Source organism: Geotrypetes seraphini, chromosome 18 (genome assembly GCF_902459505.1).
Source record: "Geotrypetes seraphini chromosome 18, aGeoSer1.1, whole genome shotgun sequence".
Taxonomy (NCBI): domain Eukaryota; kingdom Metazoa; phylum Chordata; class Amphibia; order Gymnophiona; family Dermophiidae; genus Geotrypetes; species Geotrypetes seraphini.
This window is the reverse complement of record NC_047101.1, coordinates 22,170,750-22,197,122: the sequence shown is the minus strand read 5'-3', so window position 1 is coordinate 22,197,122 and position 26,373 is coordinate 22,170,750. Positions and strand designations below refer to the sequence as shown.

The window sequence follows — 26,373 nt, the reverse complement described above, 5'->3', positions numbered from 1 at the left end:
CAGCTGTGCGCTTTGGAAATTGCAGACACGTTTTATAGAATACTAATGGCATTAGCATCAATTAACACTAACTGTTGCCAATAATTAGCTATTAAAGCCAATAGGCCTCTAATTATCCAATGTGTGTAACTGACCTTATTCTATAACTTGGGCACGCAACTTTGCGCGCAAAGAGCAACATTTTAGAAAAAGGCATCCAGCTCGAATATGGACGTCCAAGTCCGCGTATCACAAAGGATGCCGATCTCGCACGTCTTTTTAGATCAGGACACACAGCCTGTTCTAAAATACACACGAGATGGACTTCTAAGCACTGGAAACATCCAGCACGAACATCCACTTTGCAAACTGAAATGGCGGAAAAGTCCATAGTCTGTTATTGAGAAAGACATGGGGGAAGCCACTGCTTGCCCTGGATCGGTAGAATGGAATGTTGCTACTCTTTTGGGGTTCCGGAATCTTGCTATTCTTTAGGATTCTGAATGGAATGTTGCTACTCTTTTGGGGTTCCGGAATCTTGCTATTCTTTAGGATTCTGAATGGAATATTGCTACTCTTTTGGGGTTCCGGAATCTTGCTATTCTTTAGGATTCTGAATGGAATGTTGCTACTCTTTTGGGGTTCCGGAATCTTGCTATTCTTTAGGATTCTGAATGGAATGTTGCTACTCTTTTGGGGTTCCGGAATCTTGCTATTCTTTAGGATTCTGAATGGAATGTTGCTACTCTTTTGGGGTTCCGGAATCTTGCTATTCTTTAGGATTCTGAATGGGATGTTGCTACTCTTTTGGGGTTCCAGAATCTTGCTATTCTTTAGGATTCTGAATGGAATGTTGCTACTCTTTTGGGGTTCCGGAATCTTGCTGTTCTTTAGGATTCTAAATGGAATGTTGCTACTTTTTGGGTTTGGCCAAGTACTCGGGACCTGGATTGGACACCATGAGAACGGGCTACTGGGCTTGATGACCCAGTAAGGCTATTCTTATGTTCTTTAATTATCCCACAGAAAGACAGTACTGTATATCAAATGCATGACCTTTTATCTTTACCCATTTACCATACGCTAGCATGTATTAACAAGCCTTATTTAATGCAAAGGTAATCTTTGAATGAATAATAGGAGTGCTTGTTGGTACTGTTTTGTTCAAATGGTGTGGTGAGATTGTTTAAGGGGGGGAAACAACCCATTATTGTTCCAGAGACAGGAAACTAGGCACCTCTGTGTCAAATCTCCCTGCAAACAGCATGACGGCCTTTGAAAGGCATTGTGAGAATGAACAATGATGTTATTACAGTAGAGCTACCGTAGTTAATCCAGAATTAGTTTATCTACAGTGTTAGAATTATATTACACCTAGCTCACAATCAGTTTTCTAATACACATGTAACATCGCCTGCTTTATCTTTTCTGATCAAGATAAGAAAATAATCATTTGCTGGGCGTATGGATTAGTGAGGTTGGACTCTGTCACCCGGTCATAGTTGGGCAAACGGACAAGAATCACAGAGGCCTTTATTTATTTAATCACAGATTTTGAAACCACATTATCTAATAGTCTAACAGCAGTTTACAAAGAGCACTCAGAGTAATAAAATAACATCAGCGCATCTCAGATGAAATGAATAAAATCAGGTCAGGTGACTTAGCCACGTTTACAGTTAGAGGCACTGGGGTCCAGTATTTGATTCAGTTCCCAGGAGAGGAGCCCCTGGAGTTGGCATTAACGGTACGGTTCTATAACATGCCTAGAGCGTTTAGATTGTAAGCTCTTCTGAGCAGGGACCCTCTATTGTATGTTAAAACGTACAGCGCCCTTTATGCCTTTCAGCGCTTTAGAAATAATAAATAGTAATAGTAGCGCTTGTGCCAATCACAGAGCTGGTGTAAATACATTTGCCTCAGTGTTGATATGTACATAGTAAGGGTAGGAGGCGCCCGGAGCCCGTGCCTTCCTCTCCATTCCCCCGCTCCTTCCACCCCCCATGCCACACTCGCGTGAGTTGCTTCTGCAGCGTGCTCCTCGCGCCAGCATTGAATTTCCCTCTGACATCACTTCCTGGCCCCCCGTGACCTGGAAGTGATTCAGAGGGGAACCAGGCTGGCATGAGCAACAGGCAGAAGTTTCTTGCACTAGCGAAGATCTACAGAGATACAGGGTGAGTGGGAGGGATGGCGTGAACATGGCGTGGTGTTGCGGGGTAAAGAGATGCCAGTACCCCCACTGACACAGCACCCAAGGCGGTCTTCCTCTGGCCCCCCCCCCCCCTTACTGCACCACTGGTTCTGTCCATGTTCCACCCAAGCTCTGCTCCTACGTACTCCCTCTTGCAAAAACATGATGTGCAAGTTAAGTGGGTATCCGCAGTTCAGTGTTGAGGCCGAATTTTGGCATTGATGCATGGAGGCGGCAATTCCATAATTGGACGTGAACAGTTGTGCACCCCTTGCACATGTAAACATCACACTAATTGGCAGATTATGCACTTCTGCTATAAAGTAGCAGGTAAGTGCCGCTGAATGTAGCTGCAAGGGGTGTACCCACAAACGGAGCATGGGTGAGTCATGGGCTTGGCATCAAGTGATGTTTGCAATGTATAGAATACTATCAGTTGTGCATACTGCATGGCATATTTAAGCCACACCCACTTATATCAGCCTTCAGTCTGGTTTAATTGTGCCTAACAGTCCACCAAAGTGGGTTTATGCTAGTAACTTACAATGTCTTAGGTGTGCCTAAGTGCCGTTATAGAACTGGCATTCATCATGCTCCATTGTGGTGCCTTATTTGAGGTGCCAAATTATAGAATTTCCTCCGTAATGGGTGTGATAAATAGTAGTAAGAACATAAGAATAGACCAATGGTCCATGTAGCCCAGCATCCCGTCTTCACAGAGGCCAATTCAAGTCCCAAGTATCTGGCAAAAACCCAAATAGTAGCAGCGTTCCATGCGGAATCCCCAAAGAGTAGCAAGATTCTGGAATCCCAAATAGAAGCAAGAGATTGAGAGGGACATCATAAGAACATAACATAAGAATTGCCGCTCTTGGGTCAGACCTGTGGTCCATCGTGCCCAGCAGTCCGCTCACGCGGCAGCCTTTGGTCAAAGACCAGCGCCCTAACGGAGACTAGCCCTACTTGTGTACGTTCTGATTCAGTAGGAACTTGTCTAACTTTGTCTTGAATCCCTGGAGGGTGTTTTCCCCTATGACAGACTCCGGAAGAGCGTTCCAGTTTTCTACCATATTTAAGGAACTGAAGGGAATAGACTTAGTAGATCAGGACAGGTTGTTCACCCTCTCCAAGATAGGGAGAAAGAGAGGACACTCTCTAAAGTTGAAAGGGGATAGATTCCGTACAAACGTAAGGAAGTTCTTTTTCACCCAGAGAGTGGTAGAAAACTGGAACGCTCTTCTGTTATAGGAGAAAACACCCTCTAGGGATTCAAGGCAAAGTTAGACAAGTTCCTGCTGAACCGAAACATACTCAGGTAGGGCTAGGTCTCAGTTAGGGCACTGGTCTTTGACCAGAGGGCCACAGCGTGAGCGGACTGCTGGGCAGGATGGACCACGGGTCTAACCCAGCAGCGGCAATTCTTATGTTCTTAACATTCCATGCCACTGATCCAGAGCAAGCAGTGGCTTCCCCCATGTCTGTCTCATCAGCAGACTACGGACTTTTCCTCCAGGAACTTGTCCAAACCTTTTTTTTAAAAAACCAGCTATATTAACTGCTCTTACCACAACCTCTGGCAATGCGTTCCGCAGCTTAACTATTCTCTGAGTGAAAAAATATTTCCTCCTATTGGCTTTAAAAGTATTACTCTGTAACTTCATTGAGCGAAATTGATCCACATGTACCCATTCTACACCATTCAGGATTTTGTAGTCTTCAATCACATCTCCCCTCAGCCGTTTCTTTTCGAAGCTGAAGAGGAGTTCCAACCCCTTTATCATCTTGGTTACTCTTCTCTGAACCTTTTCTAGTGCCACTATATCTTTTTTGAGATAAGACCAGAACTGAATGCAATAGTACATCAAATGTTGCATTCTTCACAGGCAGCTTGTTACTAGAAATATGACTTTTAGCAAATAGTATTCGGGTTTCCTTATAAATGTGTCTCATTGAATGGAACCACTGAAGAATAATGTAGTCTCCAAGGTTATTCAACTTCTTGTCAAAGGCTTGTTCAGAAAGAACATTTTCTCGTTCTTTGGCCATGAAAAAACTCTTTGCTGAATAAGGCCTTACGTGGTAAATTAGTAACACAATGCAACCTTGCACAGAAGTACATTTCACACTGCACCAGAAAGAGAGAACACAGCCACACACAGGCCAATCTGTTCCTAGATTAGACATGTTTAATGCATGCAATTTTTTTTTTCTCAACATGAATGAATATTTTAACCAGACTAGCTCCCTCACAGAATAGTTACTTGCCAGAAAAGCGCGTCAGCTATGAATCCCATATACCTTTGGTGCATAATGAGATGATAAGAAGTATTGCACATTTCCAGCTGCCCAGGGGAGTCATTCTACCCAAGTGCACTTTTGTGGTTCAGATGTGAGGACTGGAATTGGCGGTCCTCGGTTCTAAGGGGAAGCCTGGTGCTGAATTTCTGAGACCGCAAGCACCCATTTCTACCTCAGTAGTAACTCTGCATCTTACTGATTTGCTTTGCTTCAGATCCTGTTGAGAAAGGGGAAAGAGAGGTCACATGAGAGCACATGCTCCTGTGGTTCCCGTGAGTTCAGCATATCTATAAACAATGTCCCATTTTTCACGTTTTCACGTGTGTTGTACACAGCAGCAGTGGCCTGTAGCTCCTTTTCCGGCTACTTGGCTATTTGCAAGTTGTAAGTTTGACAAACTTAACCCAGAACTTGCCCGCAGATCTGACACTTACCCCTCATTCTATAACTTGGTGCCCAGATCATGCATATGTGATAGAATAATAATTTTACAATACAAGCTGAATATCTTCAAAGTTTATAACCACACCAAATTGATACTCATAAAGTTCTACTCTTGGAAACCAAGTGCCATAAACTCTTCAATTTGTGGAAACGGTAAAGACCTCAGTGTTTCTCAGGAAAATTCCTGTGAAACCATCTATGGCAATAATCATATTGTCATAGAGAAATAGATCCTTGGTCTTATATTCCACCGTTATAGATTCACTATTTGTATAATTTTCTTTTTTACTTTTTTAACTATTTTACTATTTTTCAAAATTTAGTGAAAAAGTAAGCACTTATCTCAATATTTCCTTCCGAAAGTGCAAAATCACCGCAGTTTGCAGTTTAAGGTCTAGCGCGGTACCAATCTACCACACTCGGAGACTTTCAGTTCAATCTCATTTACATAGAGATATCCCGACAGGCCCTGTTTCGCCCTTCGGCTGCATCAGGGGATTATTGTAAACTATGAGCCACTGCTTCAATGATTCTCTCCTCAAGAATGCATTGCATTATTCTCTCCATAATAATGCAATGCACTTCAGAGGCACCAATAATTGTCAGTTATATGCATCAGTGCTTGGTATTTTCTATAATGGATTTTCACACATATGACAACATCTGAGACAATACAATACATACGTCAGATCTACTAACCATATCTGCTAAACTTCGATTGATTCGCTCTCTTGCAAAATTCTTACAACCAGAATCCATTAATATTCTCATTCATTCCCTAATAATGTCTAAAATAGATTACTGCAATTCCCTTCTTATAAACGTTACACAAAAAGAAAAAAGAAGGTTACAACTTATACAAAATACTGCTGTGAAACTAATTTACAAAGCTAAAAAATATGATCATGTTACCCCACTGCTGATTAAATCCCATTGGCTTCCGATAAGCCATCGCATCACCTTTAAATTACTGCTTTTGGTGTTTAAAGCTTTAAACTTTAATGAACCCCAATTTATTAACAGATGGCTTATCCCATATAGTACAACACGATCACTTCGTTCATCTTCATTTAATCTTCTTTCCGTGCCTTCAATTAAAATGATAGGAACTAGAAGACACGACATGTTCTCAGTTATGGCCCCAAAATCATGGAATCTTTTACCACAATACATTAGAGAACTTAAAAACCTAACATTGTTTAAAAAAACGTTAAAAACCTTTCTCTTTAAAGATGCGTATGGATCTTAGGACACCGAAAAAATCGATTATTTTTTAACCGTTACCTGGTTTTTTTTTGTTTTGTTTTTTTGTTTTTAAACAGTTATTATAACCCCCCTTTTTGTTCTTCCCTTTTATGTTTTTTCTTCTCTTCTATCAAATATTGTAACTATTCCCCCTCCTAACCACACATGTCTTGTATGTCTTACCCACAAAATTATTTTAAACTTATGTCTACACTCAGTTTGTTAAGTGTGTTAAATTTTAACTAACAACTAATTTGTTTTTATGTCAACATTAACATTGCACTTGTTTAATTTATTAATATATGTTATTATTATTGTACATCGCCTAGTAATTTAAATAGGCGATTCATCAAGAATAAATAAGCTTGAACTTGAACTTGTTTCTCAAAAATGCCACCTGGCATTGAATCTGAGACAATACAGGATGCACTTCAAACAGCCTAAGTTTTGCAGAGGCAGCCAGTGCTCCTGAAGCTAAATTTTAGAATAAATTAAGCGATATTATCTCCCACTGGCGTCTCTTTTTTTTCTATAAAAACAAGTCACGATTGTTGCATAATGCTCTCTTAAACACATTATTGACAACAGCCTTTGGATAACCTCTGTCTTCTAATTTATTTTTCAGCTCTCCTGCAGCCTGTTTGTAAGTTTGAGCAGAGCCGCAAATTGTATATCTCTGTGCCCGGGTGAAATGCAGTTTTTTTTCTCAGATTTCTGAGGGGTTTTTTTTTTTGCTGTAATTCTACCCGGATACAAGAGGAGCCTGTGATTATTGGACTCTAGCTGGTTGGCTTGACTGTCTGGCATGCACTAAGTTATCCTGCCTGTTTCTCTGAGGCTCGTTTTGATAAATATTTGCAGTGACCAGTAGTACCGTATTTTCACGCATATAACGCGCGCGTTATACACGATTTTACAAACCGTGCATAACCTTGCGCGTTATACGCGTGAGCGCGTTTTACAACTTTTTTTTTCCAATCCGATCGGCATCCCCCCTGCGAACCGGCATCCTCCCCCCCCCGCTCGCGTCAACCCCCCTCCCCCGCGATCCTACATCCCCCCAGCACCAAACATCTCTTACCCGATTGGGCACCGGCACCAGCACCAATGCACAGGACGTGCCAGTGCCCGAAGATCCTCCCTCGTTGGTTTGGGCTGGGCTGGGCTGGGCGGTGCGATGCAGGAGAGATAATCCTTCTTCCTGCGCCGGGCTGCGCCAGAAGGCTTTGAGCATGCGCAAATGCTCAAAGCCTAGTTCAGCCCGGCGCAGGAAGAAGGATTATCTCTCCTGCATCGCACCGCCCAGCCCAGCCCAGCCCAGCCCAAACCAACGAGGGAGGATCTTCGGGCACTGGCACGTCCTGTGCATTGGTGCTGGTGCCGGTGCCCAATCGGGTAAGAGATGTTTGGTGCTGGGGGGATGTAGGATCGCGGGGGAGGGGGGGTGACGCGAGCGAGGGGGGAGGATGCCGGTTCGCAGGGGGGATGCCGGATCGGATTGAAAAAAAAAGTTGTAAAACGCGGGTAAGCGAGCGGGGGGGGGGGGGAGGATGCCGGTTCGGAGTAAGCGGGAGGAGGTTTTAGCATGCGCGGTATACGCGTGTGCGCGCTATATTAAAATTTTAAAACATAAATATGTGTTCCTCGCGCGCTATACCCGTGTGCGCGTTTTACATGGGTGCGCGTTATATGCGTGAAAATACGGTACATGACAACACAGTGTTTTTTCAGAACAGTTTACATGAATTTATTCAGGTACTCAAGCATTTTTCCCTGCCTGTCCCAGTGGACTCACAATCTATCAAATGTACCTGGGGCAATGAGTGGATTAAGTGACTTGCCCAGAGTCACAAGGAGCAGTGCCACACCCACTTATATCAGCCATCAACCTGGTGTGATTGCACCTAATGACCTAAAGGAATGACCTTCCCCCTCGAACCAACCTTAAAAATCCTGGGAGTCACGCTGGACAAAAATCTTTCCTTAGAAAATCACACCGACCTCGTCATCAGGAAAAGCTTCTCTGCACTTTGGAAACTTCGCACTATAAAAAAATACTTCAATGACACTTCCTTCCGCCTTCTTGTACAATCCTCCATCCTCAGCATTCTAGATTATTGCAACATCATATACCTTAACGCCACGAAGAAAACAACCAGGAGACTAAAAATAATCCAGAATACCGCCGTGCGCCTCATCTTTGGCCTAAAGAAATGGGAACACGTCACCCCATTCTACCACCAACTCCACTGGCTGCCTTTCGAGTCTAGAGTCCTTTACAAATTCGCATGCTTTTGTTACAGGGCGGTAAATGGTTCCTCACCAAGTTACATCAACCCTCACTTCAACCTCTACCGCACCAACAAGAAATCCCGTCGTATCCAGCTGTTCGCCTTCCCCTCACCCAAACTTTGTCACTTCAAAAGATTCCTTGACAGAACTTTCGCCTTCCAAGCAGCCAAGCTGAACCCATGGCTAGCACAAATGATACTAGAGGCCCCCACTTACCTCGGGTTCAGAAAATCACTTAAAACCTACCTATTCCGCAAACAAGATCCGAATTGTTCCCCCCCCTGACAATATCTCCCCCCCTCCCCAATCTGGCCCCCGTATGAGGCCTTCCCCCTTTTTTTCCCCACCTTCCTCATCCTCTGTCTAGTTCAAATAAAGCTGATAAATAATTGAAACTCTGTTACTCTGTAATTCTAATAACAAATCTGTAATTCTGACAAATAATTGTAAATCTGCCTGTCTATGCAGACCCTAATGTAACTCGATGTAAACCGCCTTGAACTCGCATGGGTATGGCGGTATATAAGAATAAACTATTATTATTATTATTATTAATGGCACACCAAAGTGGGTTTATGCTAGTAGGTCAAGGGGATATGGATAGGGCAGGTATATAATGCAAACGTGCATTCTCCATTTCACATAGGGAATTCATATCTGTATTAAAGAAAAAAAAAACCCCAACACATTTGCATTTACACCTGAGCATACCCCTAATGACCTCCCTTCATCTTGGACACCCCATGACATCTGTCCTTTCTGAAGGCCTGAACCCTAGTGGTGGTGGTAATGCTTCAGTATTACTGCTAGAGGTCTGGGCAGCCATTTTGAGGACTGGCATTATTGGAGCAGGAACAAGTGACCATTGCTCCCATCTCACTGGTCCCTAGGGACCCCTCTAGTAAGACCAAGGAATGGATCCGGGGGTGGAGGATTTTGGAACTGCAGAGAGGAGCATCTTTGGCCTTTCTGCCCTTGAAATGGAGACCTTGGGTCTTAGAGTGGTGATCAAGGTGGGAGGGGGTATCAGGTGGAGCCCCGCTTGGAGGCCTCCTGTCAGGGAGGGATTTTTCTGTTGGAGGAATGCTGCGGAGGTGGGGGGAGTGATACTTCAGGGAACAGTTTTGCGAGGGAACAGCAATTCTAGAAAACTGCTCTCACATTGTGTATGAGTGAAGGGGGGGGGATATTTCTTTTGTTTTCTCCATGTGAAACTTTGTAAAATCACTGCTCCCTATGGACATGGAGGGACTGAGACATGCAGCCTTGCTCATATTTTAAAAGAGGTGCTATGTTTGGCAGAACTTCTTGCCATAAGTCTTGACTTGGATGTGTGAATTCCCCTCTCCACGTCCTTCCTAAAATGTCACTGTCTATGAGCAGTTCACAGGACTGTAATAGGGGGAGAGGGGTGGGCAGGAAGAAAGAATATAGGGCTCAATATTCATAGCTGGTTATCTGGATAGAAGCGCCTGGGGCATCACGTATTGCACAAGACAAAAGGAATCATTTTCTTCAGTTAGAAACATAGAAAATGATGGCAGAAAAGGGCCATAGCCCATCAAGTCTGCCCACTCTAATGACCCACCCCCCTAACTCTACCCTCTTAGAGATCTCACATGGGTATCCCATTTACTCTTAAAATCCGGCACGCTGCTGGCCTTGATCACCTGCACTGGAAGCTCATTCCAATGATCAACCACTCTTTCGGTGAAGAAATACTTCCTGGTGTCGCCATGAAATTTCCCGCCCCTGATTTTCAGTGGATGCCCTCTTGTGGCCGAGGGTCCTTTAAGAAAGAAAATATCATCTTCCATCTCGATACGACCGGTGATATATTTAAACGTCTCAATCATGTCTCCCCTCTCCCTATGTTCATCGAGAGAGTATAGCCACAATTTATTCAGCCTCTCCTCATATGAGATATCCTTGAGCCCTGAGACCATCCTGGTGGCCATTCGTTGAACTGACTCGACTCTCAGTACATCGTTATGGTAATGTGGCCTCCAGTATTGTACGCAGTATTCCAGATGAGGTCTCACCATGGTTCTGTACAATGGCATTATGACCTCGGGCTTCCGGCTGCCAAAACTTCTACGGATACAACCCAACATTTGTCTAGCCTTGGATGAAGCCTTCTCCACTTGATTGGCAGTTTTCATGTCTTCAGTAATGATCACTCCTAAATCACTGCAGTCCTAGCCAAGGTTTCATCATTCAAGGTGCCAAGAGGTCTACGGTGCAGGGCTTATTTTTCATTAATGTGTCCAGATAAATGTTACTTGGTCTCTTTCTTTATGCCCCATCTACTTTTGGAACTTTCTTTAAGACAAGCCCGTTAGAGGTTGGCTTTCTGCCTGTGCTCCAGTTGGACAGCACTGGATTTCATTAGATTTACCCGTCCCTTTACAAAACCGTAGCGTGGTTTATAGCACTGGCCAAGGTGGTAACAGCTCCGATGCTCAAATATAGATACCCCCATTTCAAGTGGTTTTTTACATGTAGAAATGGTTTTTATACAATTATGGGTCCAGTATGTGGATGAAACAACAAAGGAGGCAAGGATCCCATGCCAGTCCCAATGGGCTTATATGAAGTGGGGGTTCCTCAGAAAAGAGCGACGGTAATGGCTGGGAAATGTATATACAGGCAGTCCCTGAGTTACAGACGCCCGACGTAAGTACAACTCGTACTTAAGAAAGCGGTTGAGGCTTCATTTGATTTCACTGAGCAGTATTTCCAGTGGCATAGACTCCTGCACTCCTCCTGTGGCAGATTCAGGAATGGCCACATTAAAAACAGTATTGGTTGTGCATGCTGTAAGGAAGAGATAAAAATTCAATGAATTGAGATTCTGGAAATGACTTTAAATATATTAGCATATTTATTTATTTATTAAAGAGCACAGAAACAGTATGAAAAATTAGAATTAGAAACAGTGTGAAGAATATAAAAAAGAAAAAAAGAGATTAGAATAGAATAGAGGACACATTTGGGTGAGCCAGTGACGAGTGCTGCCACACTGTACTGCAGGAATCAACAGCGGACAAGTGGCATTCTGAGATTCCCCTTGTGTCTTTTAAAAGTATTATAAGCTGCTTCATAAAGCATGATATAAATTTAAACAATAGTTTGAAAAATCTTTGGATGTACCTTAGAGTGAACACTGGTAGGGACAGTTGGCCCTTTTGTCAGCTGGGAGCGGAGGGAAGCAGCAAGAATCTTAAAATCTATACGTACTGAGTTACATACAAATTCGACTTAAGAACAGCTTCAAAAACGTAACTCATTCTTAACCTGGGTACTGCCTGTATAGAAATAATCAAGCTATATGCTTAATCTATCTCAAGTCCTCGATTTGGAGATCCAAGATTAATTCAGAGTGATAATAAAGGAAAACAAAAATTAATAGACCTAGCAAGAATTACAGTCTAACTGTTGAGTGGGAATCTCACTCATCCAGATATGATGTTATATTATTTCACTTCTCTCCCAAGGCGTTTAAGGGATATAAAACTGGATAACTGTGAAGGTTGTAAGAAAATATACTTTAGGGACTGATATCTAATCACACACTTGCAAGGAAACCTTAAGTGGAAAACACCTCCTATCTCTGTTACTGTGATTTTATATAATTGCCTAGCAGGCTCTTTGACTCCTGACGCAGGCCATATATCCGAAACATGGCTGTGTTGAATCTTCTTCCATCAGATGTATGTTTATGTTTTATTATACCGCGTAAGCATATTACAGATCTAAGCGGTTACAATAAAACACAGGTACTTAAGAGTTCCCTATCTGTCCCGAAGGCTCACAATCTAGCTAAAGTATCTGAGTAAACAATTATTAAGATAAAAAAAAGAGATAACAAAATTTCAAGAATGGTGAGGGGAAAAAGAAACAATATTAAATCAGAATAAAAGATCTAGAGGGGGAAATTTGTTACTGCAAAAAGCCTCCTTATTGGTTCGAAAATGTATTCTTTTGTTGCGGCATCAAGCTGAGGCGCTCACCATTACTCTGTGGAGAAATGAAATGTTAAAATATTAAAATTTGAATATCTGGATGTCTGAAGGGGTGGTCCTGGTCAGTGGAGGAAATTTAGGAGAATCTGGGCTCCTGTATGGGAGGGACTGTCCCATAGATCCCTAAGTTCGCTTTTGAACTTTTGATACTGAAGTGCGGGGGGTGGGGGGGGGTGTGAGGGGTTCAAGGGGGAAGGGGGTACTTGGTGTGGAGTTTGGATCACTTAGGTCTTCGTGAAGGCTTAATACGGAAGACCTTACTGGTTCTGCTATTTCTCAATGTGTGCTTTTGTTGTGTTGTATGTATTTTCTTAAAGTTCAATAAAGATTATATATATATATATACAGTATATATTTAAAAAATCACAATAAAAGATAAATAGAATAGGAAGCAGAATGCAAGGAAAAATAAAAATGATGCAAAATAAAAGTTCAGTTCAGCTCAGTTCAGTGTAAGGCAGTAGCAGGATGGGAGAGGAAGTAGGCCACAGGTGATCCCTCGATGCCAATCTGTCGCCGTCTGAAGACGGTCTCAGGATCCCAACTGTGCGTGCATTTATGAACAAAGACTTCCCTTTGCTTTAGAAAGCTTTTTTGACTGGCCATTTTTGAAGATTTGTATAGGTATTCCTCAACCATTTCTGTTGCTCCTTTATGAGGGACCCCACTCCTTTTGAGCAACATTAGCTGTGAACAACCTGTATTTTGTTAGACTGAGCAAAAGCATTGGGGTGGGATTACTGGAAACAGAAAGAATGAGAAGAGAAATCCTGAAAGGATTGTATAGAGCAGGGGTGTCAAAGTCCCCCCTTGAGGGCCGCAATCCAGTCGGTATACTAATAGATCTCATGCATATTCCTTGGGGAAATCCTGAAAACCCGACTGGAATGCGGCCCTCGAGGAGGGTCTATGATACCCCTGGTGTAGAGCTACAATTAAACTAGCACTTGAGGATGGTAAAGCCTGAAGGAGGGAAAGAGAATATATGATAAAGTGATGGGAGCTGGAAACTAGGATTGGGCAGCAAAACATAGAGGAGATAGATAGATGGGATGTTGAAGACAAACGGCAAAGCACACAAGAAGACGACCTATGTTCCACAGCAATTCTGATACATCCAACACAACAAAAGTGCAACAATAGTCCCTGGATGTAACAAGAGGTGTCTGATGCAAAAATTTATTTTGATTAAATTGTCATATAAAAACCTCAAAATTGAAAGTCCTTAAAGGACCCCTGAAGAAGGCAAAGTTCTAATGAAACATGGCCTTGTAGGGTCTGGTTTTTATTGTCATTTCGGGGAGCAATTCGTATATTGTGAAACTATTTTGGCATGGCTGGGTTTTTTTTTTTCTGCATTAAAGGCCTTTCAGTTTTGATGTTTTTATATGACAATTTAATCGTACTAAATTTTTGCATGAGACGTCGCCTGTTACCTCCAGGGGCTATTGTTCCATTTTTGTTGTGATGGATTTATGCAGAAGAAAGACAACAGAAACAAGATTCGATAGCAAAAATATTCAGGGCCCCAGGAGATGAAGGAAAAATAATTCAGCACTTAAATTTGCCATGAATAATAGGTGCAAGGCAAGCCATCACTCTCCTGCAAGTTAACAGACAGACAAACCTCAGGACTCTCTGACCTGCTTCTCCTTTTCCAGGTGGACTGTTATAGCTCTGTGAATGGATCAGTCCATGACTATGGAGCTAAGACCATCGATGGGAGCGAGCACATCCCCTTCAGCAACTATAAAGGGAAGCATATTCTCTTTGTGAATACAGCGACATACTGAGGACTCACCATGCAGTATCTTGGTAAGAAGAACAATAAAATGGACAGTATTCAAAGCTACTTGTGCTTGCTTCATAGATCAGCGTTACTGAACTTATGACCGTGAACTATGTGCGACAATGCCCTTGACACTAAAAGCTTTTCTTTTGGAATAGCATAAGAACATAAGAAGAGCCTTACTGGGTCAGACCAATGGTCCATCAAGCTATTCTCACAGTGGCCAATCCAGGTCCCTGTTACCTGGCCAAAACCCAAGGAGTAGCAACATTCCATTCAGAATTCTACAGAATAGCAAGATTCCAGAATCCCAAAAAGTAACAAAAGATTCCGGAACCCCAAACAGTACCAACATTCCATGCTACTAATCCAGGGCAAGTAGCGGCTTTTCCCATGTCTTTCTCAATAACAGACTATGGACTTTTCCTCCAGGAAATTGTCCAAACCGTTCTTAAAACCAGCTGCGCTATCCATTCTTACCACATCCTCTGACAATGCATTCCAGAGCTTAACTATTCTCTGAGTGAAAAAAAAATTCCTTATATTGGTTTTAAAAAGTATTTCCCTGTAAAAATGTTGATAAACTGCTTTAAAACCCCTGAGTTCACCTGGGGAATTCTGTATAGGCCCCTTAAAAGTTAGGCTCTCAATTTTGCATGCACAGATTGAAGATCTGCATGCAAAATAATTGGCTTAATTGGTGGTAACAATCAATAATTGGCGTTAACAAGTACTTAATTGGCAGTCATTAGAAGTTACGCATGGATCTGGCCTATGCTCTGTTCTATAACAGTGTTTCCTTCACTGCCAAACCGCTACAGCCCGATGATTTGGGGGCTCTTGCTCTAAGCCAGCCGTTCCTGAAGAAGGGGGGTCTACCCCCGAAACGGAGTCCCGTAGGACGCTTGGTCATCTGCTGGCTGTTTTTTCTGAGAAGCTAAGTATCTTCCATTGGCTTGATTATTGAGTTTGGACACTTGAAATTTCTTGTTTGGCCCCCCTGGATCAGGGGCAGAGACCACTAGTAGAGAGGGTGTTTTCACTTTTTATGCACTCTTTTGCACTTTTGTGTTATTTATCACTAAAATTCACAAGAGAGCCCGGGGATGTTTCACAGTTGACACCTTTCTGGGTGCAAACCAGTGACAGCCGTTACCTCTGGGGGACTGGAGGATGGCTGTGTGACTGAGGGCTCTCTCTAATATTTAATAGATCTAACACTTATTTCGAGTGGATCCTCTCTACCAGTGGTCTCTCCCTCTCATCTCAGTTTCCTTCTTGGGGCTTGGGAGAATCTTTGTTGTTTGAGCTGTTCTATAACATGCATACCTAATTTTTATAAGGCACAATTCCAAAGGGGGTGTGGCCATGGACAGGACATGGGTATTCCTAGGATTTACACACCCAAAAAATATATGCAGCTTGCCGTGCTAGGACGCTCTGTTTGTGGGACAATTTGTAATCACATGAAAGGTTTGTGCCTGCTACAGTGCCAACTGGATTATGTTGGACCCTTGATGAAGGAGGTTTTGCTAAATCATGGCCTGTGTCAGGTTCTTGTTTTGTTTTAAAGCATATGGAATGGAGGCGTGGCCTAGTGGTTAGAGCAGTTGCCTCAACCCTTTGAGGTTGTGAGTTCAGTTCCTACTGCAGCTCCTTGTAACTCTGGGCAAGCCACTTAACACTTCATTGCCCAAGGTACAAAATAAGTACCTGTCTAAAATATGCAAACTGCTTTGATTGTAACCTCCCAGAGAAAGCAGTATTTCAAGTCCCAACCCCTTTATATGTTGGCCTGTGATTAAAAATGCATTGTCAGACTGATACCTTTAGTCTTTTCTGCTCCTTTTTTTCTTTCCATTGATAGGATTTAGGCAGAGAAATCTAGAATATTATCCTTTATACAACCTTGATAGAACACAAGCTTAGCGTGGATCATCCTGGCCTAACTTCAGTCAACTTATATAGAGTTATCCCCGATATGTAGTACTGTATTTGTATGATCATATACCCAAACTATCTGTTTCATGCAGACTTGAATGCACTACAAGACGAACTGGGACACTTTGGATTCAGCATCCTGGGATTCCCTTCAAACCAGTTTGGAAAACAAGAACCTGGAAAGAATTCTGAAATCCTCTCTGCGCTAAAGTGAGTACTGTAGGGAAATGACCGTAGCTTGTGGTTACATGGGGAGAAAAAGGAGCGAAAGAGATCTTCATTTCAAACGTGACAAAGATAGGATGCTATCCAATCTGATTTAAAGTCATGCAGTAATCAAATTGTATGCATATAGGCTGTGTACAAAATTTGTACACCAACCTGGGAGGCCACACTGGATACATGCACACATGGGTCTGAGCACCCAAAAAAAAAATTGCATTGTATCCCGATTGGCTGGTTAGATAGCGGTAGGACACCTACCACCACCTACAATCGGGACACCATTTATAGAATTTGCCCCTATGTCTCCACCACCCCATTCCATGGATTCACCACTCTTTCTGTGAATAGTATTTTCTGAGGTTACTTCTTAATCTATCCCCTCTCACCTTCATCCTATGCCCCCTCATTCCAGAGTTTCCTTTCAATTGAAAGATACTTGCCTCATGTGCGTTTATGCTAAGTAGGTATTTAAATGTCTCTATCATATCTCCCCTCTCCTGTTATTCCTCCAAAGTATATATATTGAGATCTTTAAGTCTGTCCCCATAAGCCTTATAAAAAAGACCACTGATCATTTTAGTAGCCTTCTTCTGGACCGACTCCATCCTGTTTATATCCTTTTTGAAGGTGGGGCCTCCAGAATTGTACACAATATTCTAAATGAGGTCTCACTAGGGCATCAACACCTCCTTTTTCCTACTGGCCGTATTTCTCCCGGTGCATCCAAGCATCTTTCTAGCTTTCACCGTCACCTTTTCAACCTGTTTGGCCACCTTTAGATCATCACATACTATCACACCCAAGTCCCGTTCCTCTTTCATGCACACCCTAAATTGTTCCATTTCCTCTGTCTTTTGCAGCCCAAATGCATGACTTGCATTTCTTAGCTGCCAAATTCCGGGCCATTCGTCAAGCTTCGCTAGGTCCTTCCTCATATTATGCATCCCATCATGGGTGTCTACCCTATTGCAGATTTTCCTATGACATTGAAGCTCTGCATCTGTATGGATTAGCTACTAGCCTCATGCATCTTCCTTCTATACAGTTGCATGCCCAAATTTGTGACTGGCATGAAAATTTGTGTGCACAACTAATAGACTTTAATTCAGTAATTGGCTATTAATTGTACTCAACAGCCAATTATGGGCCATAATAGTATTTAATTGATGCTATCTGGCATCATTTAGCAGTTATGCACACAAATTGCTCAAGGTCCCATTCTGGTCAGCTGTGATGCATATTCTCTAAATGCCATGTTGTGTCACTGCCCCAGGGAAACAGAGATAAGACATCACCAACATCTTCTCTCTCATCAAGCAGCTTTATGGGGCAATGATCTGAAACAACTACATACGCTTGCTAATATTTATTTATTTAGATTTATATCCCGTTCTCCCAGTAGCTCAGAACGGTCTACAAGTAAACATACACAGTAGAAGTAATTAGGCAAATAAGATGTACAATAGGTTTAGATGCTTGGACATACAAGATTGTGCAGTATTTATCAGGCTACAGACAATTTTTCAGAGTACAGACTAAGAGAGCACCCTGGGGTTGTGGGTTCAAACCCCGCGCTGCTCCTTGTGACCCTGGGCAAGTCACTCAGTCCCCCTTAGCCCCAGGTATGTTAGATAAATTGTGAGCCCACCGGGACAGAGAGGGAAAATGCTTGAGTACCTGATTGTAAAACCGCTTAGATAACCTTGATAGGCGGTATATAAAATCCTAATAAACTTGAAACTTGAAACTTGAGAGGACTATACTGAAATTTAGGAGAAGTTAAATAGGGGAGAGAAGAGAGAGGTGGGGTTTAAGGGGGGGGTGTAGACTATGGGGAAATACCTATGGGGAATTTAGGAGACACCTGAAAACATACCTGTTCTTAAAGTACATAGGAAACTGATTTGCACAATCTCTCCCACAACAATTCTACTCAATCTGTAATATTTATAATCATTGTAAACCGCATAGAACTTCACAGTCCTGCGGTATGTAAACTGTTATTATTATTATAAGAAGTCGAATTCTTGTGGGAGACAGAGGGAAGGAAAGTTTTGAGGGTGCCAGGGCACCTGTGCCTTCTTTCCCTATTCCAATACCTTTTGATGAGAGCCATATAAAGAAAAAAATACTGGGCCCTAGCTATCAGCCAACAGATCACTAAAGATCTTCCATTTTCTGTTCAAGATACGTGCGTCCTGGAGGAGGATTTATCCCAAATTTTCAGCTCTTTGAGAAAGGTGATGTGAATGGAGAGAATGAGCAGGCCTTTTACACCTTCTTGAAGGTAAGTGAAGATAGATACGATAGCTTTTCACTGAATTACGGCAACATTGGGATGGTCGGGTTGCTTTGTATAATTAGGGCCATCATATTTAAGGATGGGAAAACCCTGACGCATGCCCCTCCCCTCCCCCCCCCCCCTGTTCTGCCCCAGCCTTGCCTTGTTCTGCCTCCAACCTGTCCTGTTTCACCTCCAGTCCCGCTCCCCAAAAGTCTCATCTCTTTTTTGCCAAACTCCAGGTCGTGTCTGGAGGGTCTCCAGGATGCGCGGATGCGTGTGACATCATCCGTGCATGCTTGCTGAAGGCCCTCCAGAAGCGTCCAGAGCTCGGGGCTTTCCAAAACCCAGGCAAAGTGCAGAAAACATCCAGGGCAAAATTTGGATGTTTGAGGCTAGACCTGTTTCAATAATGAATGTGTCAAAAACTGAAGGCATGAAGCCATGGCTTCCCTTACTCCCCCCAGTGGTCACTCACTTCCCCCCCCCCTTACCTCTCAAGTTTGCAGACGACACAAAGCTATGCCGGCCAATCAGATCGCAGAAAGATAGCGAGGAACTCCAGAGTGACTTGTGTCAGTTAGAGAAATGGGTAGAGAAATGGCAGATGAAGTTTAATGTGGAAAAGTGCAAAGTAACGCACTTAGGCAGAAAAAACAAGGAACACGAGTATAGAATGTCAGGTGCAACTCTGGGTAAGAGCGAACAAGAAAAGGACCTGGGTGTACTGATAGATAGGACCCCTGAAACCGGCACAATGCGCGGCAGCGGCAAAGAAAACAAATAGAATGTTAGGCATGATAAAGAAAGGAATCACGAGTAGATCGGAGAAAGTTATAATGCCGCTTTATAGGACAATGGTCAAACCACACTTGGAATACTGTGTCCAACATTGGTCTCCCAACCTAAAGAAGGATATAAAACTGCTGGAGAGGGTGCAGAGACGAGCAACGAAGCTAATAAAAGGTAAGGAGAACTTGGAATACGAGGAACAACTTAAGAGACTGGGATTGTTCTCCCTTGAGAAAAGGAGACTGCGAGGGGATATGATCGAGACTTTCAAAATACTGAAAGGAATCGACAAAATAGAGCAGGAAAAAAATTATTTACAATGTCCAATGTGACACGGACAAGAGGACATGGACTGAAGCTAAGGGGGTCAAGTCCAGGACAAATATCAGGAAGTTCTGACACCTGGAATGCTCTCCCAGAGGAGGTTATTGCGGAATCCACCATTCTAGGATTTAAAAGCAAACTAGATGCACATCTCCTTACAAGAGGCATAGAGGGATATGGGTGACCAAAATTATGCCAGGTATACACCTGGCTGGGCCTCCGCGTGTGCGGATCACCGGACTTGATGGACCAAAGGTCTGATCTGGAGATGGCAGTTCTTATGTTCTTATGTGAATGAAACAATACATACCAGCATGCATGACAGCCTTATGGCCAGTCCTAGTAGAACAGCAAGCAAGTCTTTGCAGTAGCCTAGTGGTCAGTGCAGTGAACTGCAGAAAATAGATTCAGGTCCATATCCCAGTATAACTAATACACTTGTTTTGGAAACTGTGAGCCCACCAAAACCCATCCACACTATACTGACATATAGGTGACACCTGCATGCATAAGGGCTATTGAGATAGTATACAGTTGAGTATAGTATTTATTTATAAAATGTATATATCATTTATACCTAGACAGTTTCCATATAAACATACATAAAAGGTTTTGGACGAGTTTTGGAGGGCTTGCCATACAATGTGAGGGGGTTTTGGTGAGATGTGTATCTGGGACCTTGTATGCAAAGTTCATTGCAGTGCTCCGTGGAGTGACCCATTGCTCTTCCGCGATGTCTGTGTGGCTAGTCTGCTAAGAATGCTGGCCCCCTCCTATGTCCTAATGGTTATTTTTTGGTGTTTTTCATTTGAATCTTTTTTGTGTGTTTAAAAAAAAAAAAAAATGGTTCAACTGCAAAATAGTCATGTTCTGTTCCGCAATTCATCCAAAATCGGATTTAGATGCAACAAAAATGGCAGACCCAATAGTCCACAGTAAAAAGAATCCAAACAATAAAAGCAAAAGACTGTGGCTGACTTATTTATCACTTCTTCCAAAAGAATAAATACAAGTAAAATGGTTCCCATATGTCAGGGGTGTCCAATGTCGGTCCTCGAGGGCCGCAGTCCAGTCGGATTTTCAGGATTTCCCCAATGAATATACATGAGGTCTATTTGCATGCACTGCTTTCATTGTATGCTAATAGATCTCATGCATATTCATTGGGGAAATCCTGAAAACCCGACTGGATTGCGGCCCTCGAGGACTGACATTGGACACCCCTGCCATATGTAGTTCTACCAGACCCTACACCAGGGGTGTCGAAGTCCCTCCTTGATGTCTGCAATCCAGTCGGGTTTTCAGGATTTCCCCAATGAATATGCATGAGATCTATTAGCATACAATGAAAGCAATGCATGCAAATAGATCTCATGCATATTCATTGGGGAAATCCTGAAAACCCGACTGGATTGAGGCCCTCGAGAAGGGACTTTGACACCCCTGCCCTACACGGTCCATGTTTTGGCGAACACGCCTTCCTCAGGAGTCCAGTTGGATAAAATGATCTCGGAAAACAAAAGTGGACTAAAAACAATATGAGGGTCTTTAAACAACTCTCTCAATAACTGTGATATGAATGGAGTGGCGCCAAAAATAACGCTAGCTAGAACTACATATGTGGACCATTTTACTTGTATTTATTCTTTTGGAAGATGTGATAAATCAATCATCTTTTAGAACATCATCTTCCACAATCTTTTGCTTATATCGATAATGTCCCTCTATGCCACTAACATTCAGCCTTAGAATTGAAAAGGCTTTGTCACATTTGCCGCATGGGAATCACTACTGCGGCTTTGTAAAAAAATGGCTCCTAATCAGTTTATAATTTACAGAAAAACAATCATAATACCCATTGATGAGATAGTATATTAAAGCCTTGAACGATAAGTTTCAAGAGATTTCCGAATGATACAGATTTTGTGGTATCTACAGTATTATATTTTTCTGCAACCTTTAGATAAGATAAATTGTATGCCACCAGAGATATATTTTATTTTGTTTACAGGAATCCTGTCCCCCAGTTGGGGACAGTTTTGGCAGTACTGAGCACCTCTTCTGGGACCCCCTCAAGGTTGATGACATCAAATGGAACTTCGAAAAGTTTTTGGTTGATTCCCATGGGAAGCCAGTGAAACGCTGGCACCCAAGATCCGACATGGCAGTCGTGAAGAAGGACATCAAAGATCACATAATATCTACGAACACCCAGCAGAGAAAACTCCTGAATGGGGCATAAAGCTAGAAAAGGAAAAGGAGGATGCACCATGTATATGTTGAAAATCAGGAAAGAATAATACATTAGCTAATTCCAGTAAAAACATATCCCAGGCAACTAGACATCTAAAACTGATTACATACCTGCTGGCACTGAGTCCACAGTAAAAGAAACAAATATTTTGTTATTTGCAGTAATCACTGCTTTCTATGTGAAACACCACTAAATCCAAATGATAAAACATCATTACAGAGTACAAATATTAGTGTATGACCAATGAATTTACACACGAAAACTCACCAGGGCAAAGAGAAAGACATAAGGCTGGTTTGGTGGTTCTGCATCAGTGCTTTACACCAGTGGTTCCCACCCTGTCCTGGAGGACCACCAGCCAGTCCGGTTTTCAGGAAAGCCCTAATGAATATGCATGAGATATATTTGCATGAATTGCTTTCAATGCATATTCATTGGGGAAATCCTGAAAACCCGACTGGATTCCGGCCCTTGAGGATCGGAGTTGCCCACCCCTGTCCTAGAGGGAGCCCTGGCTTATGGCTGGACTACATTTAATTTATTTTATGTGAGGTGAAGAGAGACAATAATATCAAGTAATGAACAAAGCTCCATCTCGTTCAAAAGTACATCACACACAGTGGAGATGATCAGGAATAAGAATAGTACACCAAGGTGAGGCAATCCCTTTTAATGAAAAACTTCAATTAAGGTCTAATTGAGGTTCTTCATTAATAGGGATTATATCATCGTGGCATCCTGCTGTGTTTCGTGATCATCTCCAATGTGTGCGACGTGGCAATCTCAGGTAACCACAGATGAAGGCCTGACAGAGGCCTATTTCTCATGGTGTCAGGTCAAAAGCGCGCCGGGACAAAGGCGCGCCCAGACAATTGAGTGCAGCGCGGAGGCGTGCGCCGCTCTAAATTACTGTTTTTAGGGTTCCGACGGGGGGGCGTGGGGGGGAACCCCCCCACTTTACTTAATAGACATTGCGCCGCATTGGGGGCGTTGTGGGGGGTGTGAGGGGTTGTAACCCCCCCATTTTACTGAAAACTTATCTTTTTCCCTGTTTTTAGGGAAAAAGTTCAGTTTACAGTACAATGTGGGGGGTTACAACCCCCAAACCCCCCATAACGCCGGTGCAATGTCTATTAAGTAAACTGGGGGGTTCCCCAACAAAATCCCCTGTCGGAGCCCCTAAAAACTGTAATTTTGTGCGGTGCGCGCCTCCGCGCTGCGCTCAATTGTCGGCACACACTTTTGTCTTTCGCGCCGTTGTCTATGAAAGACAAAATAGCACGAGAAAAGTGCCAGACCAAAAAAACAGAAGTTTCAAGTTGAAGATCCTTTAAGAAGTCCAATATCTATAGCGAAAACAAATAAAATGGCCTCCTTCCAATTTATGTCCTGGAAATGATAGCACAAAAGCAGACCTGAACCCTGTAAACTACATAATAATTTCTGGAAATTTAAAGGATTTCCAGTCATGCTGACAGAAGAGTACAGCACTGTTTGATGTCCATATGACCCTGACCCTTGACATCTCATATAACAATCCTCCAGTGTGCTCCTTATAGTTCAAACTTGTGCACCCATTTTTTTTACACCTCACTGCTGCTTTTCCAACATTGTACATACAACTCCTCTGCCTTGAGAAATCGGAGTAGAGATTTGCACAGGGACAGAAATCCCACCCATCCCTGCCAGGATCCTCTCCGTCCCCACCCGTCCCCGTCAGGATCCTCTCTGTCCCCACCCATCCCCGCAAGGAATTACCTCCATCCCCGCCCGTCCCCATAAAGAGCAGCAATTACTTCTAACAGGATAATCAATTCCACAGTTTCTTTTGTGTTTGCGCTGCTGTTTTCCTTGTGGAATCTCTTTGGTGGAACCCTTTTTTTGTTTTCTGTTCAGGTAATTTTACTAAGGCTGACGTGTCCATTATATTATATGGACGAACCCTGCTTCCAAAGCCTTCCATCCCCGTGGGAATCCCGTGGGCCAGAGAGAGGTCCCCATGGGAGTCCCGTGGGCCAGAGGGGGGTCCCCGTGGGAGTCCCGTTGGTTAGCAGGGGATACCCGTGGGACTCCCGCTATCCCCGTTCCCGTGCAGACCTCTAGTGCATAGCCATGCCACTGAGCTACCAAGCTGGCCTTCAAAGTTGGTTTCTCTAGGACAGGGGTTCTCAATTCAGTTTTCAGGGCACCCTACCCACTCCTCCCCTTTCCGCCCCCCCCCCCCCCCCGAGTCAGGTTTACAAGATATCCACAATGAACAGGTGCAATATACATTTACATACTCTACCTCCATTGTATGCAAATCTATCTCCTGCATATTCATTGTGGGTATCCTGAAAACTTGACAGGTTGGGTGTGCCCCAAGCACTGGGTTGAGAACCATTACTATAGGCCAGTGTATCGCAAACTGTGTGCGTGCCGTGGCGTGATTCTGGGTGTGCTGCAAGAGGCACATTGTGTAGGTGAAGCAGCAGGCGCCGGCACCTCTCCTGTTCTCCGCACCTCCCCACCGGCGTATTCATTTTAAGGTTAACAAGCTCAGGGCCCCATCTGGAGGGCCTCTGTGCATGCGTGATGTCATTGTGTCAACATCTGCACATGTGCGGAGAGCATCCAGCCGCAGCCCCAAGTTTAGCATGCCGTGGGCAAGTTTGCGAGACACTGCTCTAGGAGAACTTCCCTTTATCGCATCAGATTCCACGCGTGTCAGCAAAAACTAAAGGATAAAATGGTTGTCATTGGGAATGAATACCTAAAATTGAATATGTAATGCTGAAAGCTGGCCTCACATGCCAAAAATAGTAGAAATTTGAGAATATGGCCATGTTCCTTTAAAGATGGCCTACCCACTATAAACTGAAGATGGATTATTGATCAACCAGGTGGGAGCCATCCCCTGCTGGGCCATGTAATTTTGAGGTGCTTTACATATTAAAAAGGGCTCCCCAGTTGCAGACCTCTGCCATCATCACTTTGCCTATTAATACTACATAACCCCTCTCATGATAGCAAAGCTCAAAATCTATTGGAATCTAAAACATTGTCCAATAAGGGGTTACTTGTACCTGGTTGGAGATTAGACCATTTTAATTTACCATTTCATTCCAGAGAAAGTTCCTGCATCATGTCTTCTTAGTATTTGATTTTCTTTCTCTTCCACATTGACATTTCCCCCCCATCTTTGAAACACGGCAGGGGTGAATGAGCTACAGCCGTCTTTGTAAACCATGTTGACTTGTTGATGTGTCTGTTCTGTGTAGGCTTGTCTTTCCGAGCAGTGAGCAGAGGGTGGCAAGAGGGGGGTTCAAGGAGGAGGCAGACACATCATCCTGAAGGTCAGGCCCTAAAGCACACAGTTGAAGGACCTGTCCCGAGTCTTGTGTAGTCATAGGGCAGCCCTTCCAGTGCATTCAGGCTGCTCTGTGTATTCCTACACATGGATGTGTCCCATTCTCCATTAGACCCCCCCCGCCCTCCCACTTCTGAATGCTTTAAATGTGAAATGCAAGCAGAACTAAAGCAAAATAAAGCAGCTTCTGGAACATCGTGGCTTTGCGAGCTTTTCTTGGAATGATTCTGAGATTGATGGAGAGTGTCATGATTTTTATCTTAATTATGAATGGGTTGGTTGCTGCCAGTGTTATTCCCATATATTCAATGTTAGGCCATGGTATGGAAGAAATTACCTTTCTGAATATGTACTATTTCTATCTTAGTTTCAAAAATTTGTTCCAAACAATTAGACACTAATTTATCTTATTTATAATTTTGAGCAATCTTTTATTTTTAAAAATATTTTTTATGTAAATTATTATTCATTTATAGGTTCTTTTTTGATTTGTTTATGCATTTTCTTGATTGTAAGCCACATTGAGGTATTTGCAGAATATTAATTCTTTTATTTATTTAGTTTTTTTTAACAAAATCCAAATAAATAATAAAATTTAGGAGCCTATTTATTTAGCAATGTAAGATGTGTATCATGGCTTTCATTGAGCGCCAATTGACCCATTAAACAGTTAATACAGAAAATGCCATTTTGGATTGTGGACTGCCTTCGCATACAGTTCAAGCTCCTATTGCTGACCTACAAGTGTGTTCATTCAGCTGCCCCTCAATATCTCTCCTTGCTTCTCTCTCCTTCTACACCTCCCAGAGAACTCCGTTCCTCAGATAAGCTGCTCTTAGCGTTACCCTTCTCCTCCACTGCCAATTCCAGACTTTGTTCCTTTCATCTAGCTGGCCCCCTATGCCTGGAATAAATACCCGAGTTTGTCCACCAAGCCCCTT

At 43.0% G+C, this 26,373-nt stretch overlaps 1 protein-coding gene across 1 annotated transcript in view; it reads left to right on the top strand.

Annotated features, from left to right (window-relative positions):
• Positions 1-23,005, top strand: part of GPX3 (glutathione peroxidase 3) — a 28,807-nt gene extending 5,802 nt beyond the window's left edge. The window contains exons 2-5 of the mRNA XM_033926849.1: positions 14,139-14,292; positions 16,300-16,417; positions 18,620-18,719; positions 21,841-23,005. Coding sequence (XP_033782740.1) covers positions 14,139-14,292; positions 16,300-16,417; positions 18,620-18,719; positions 21,841-22,071 — 603 coding nt within the window. The 3' untranslated portion in view covers positions 22,072-23,005. The remainder of the gene's footprint in view (positions 1-14,138; positions 14,293-16,299; positions 16,418-18,619; positions 18,720-21,840) is intronic.
• The last annotated feature ends 3,368 nt before the right edge of the window (positions 23,006-26,373 follow it).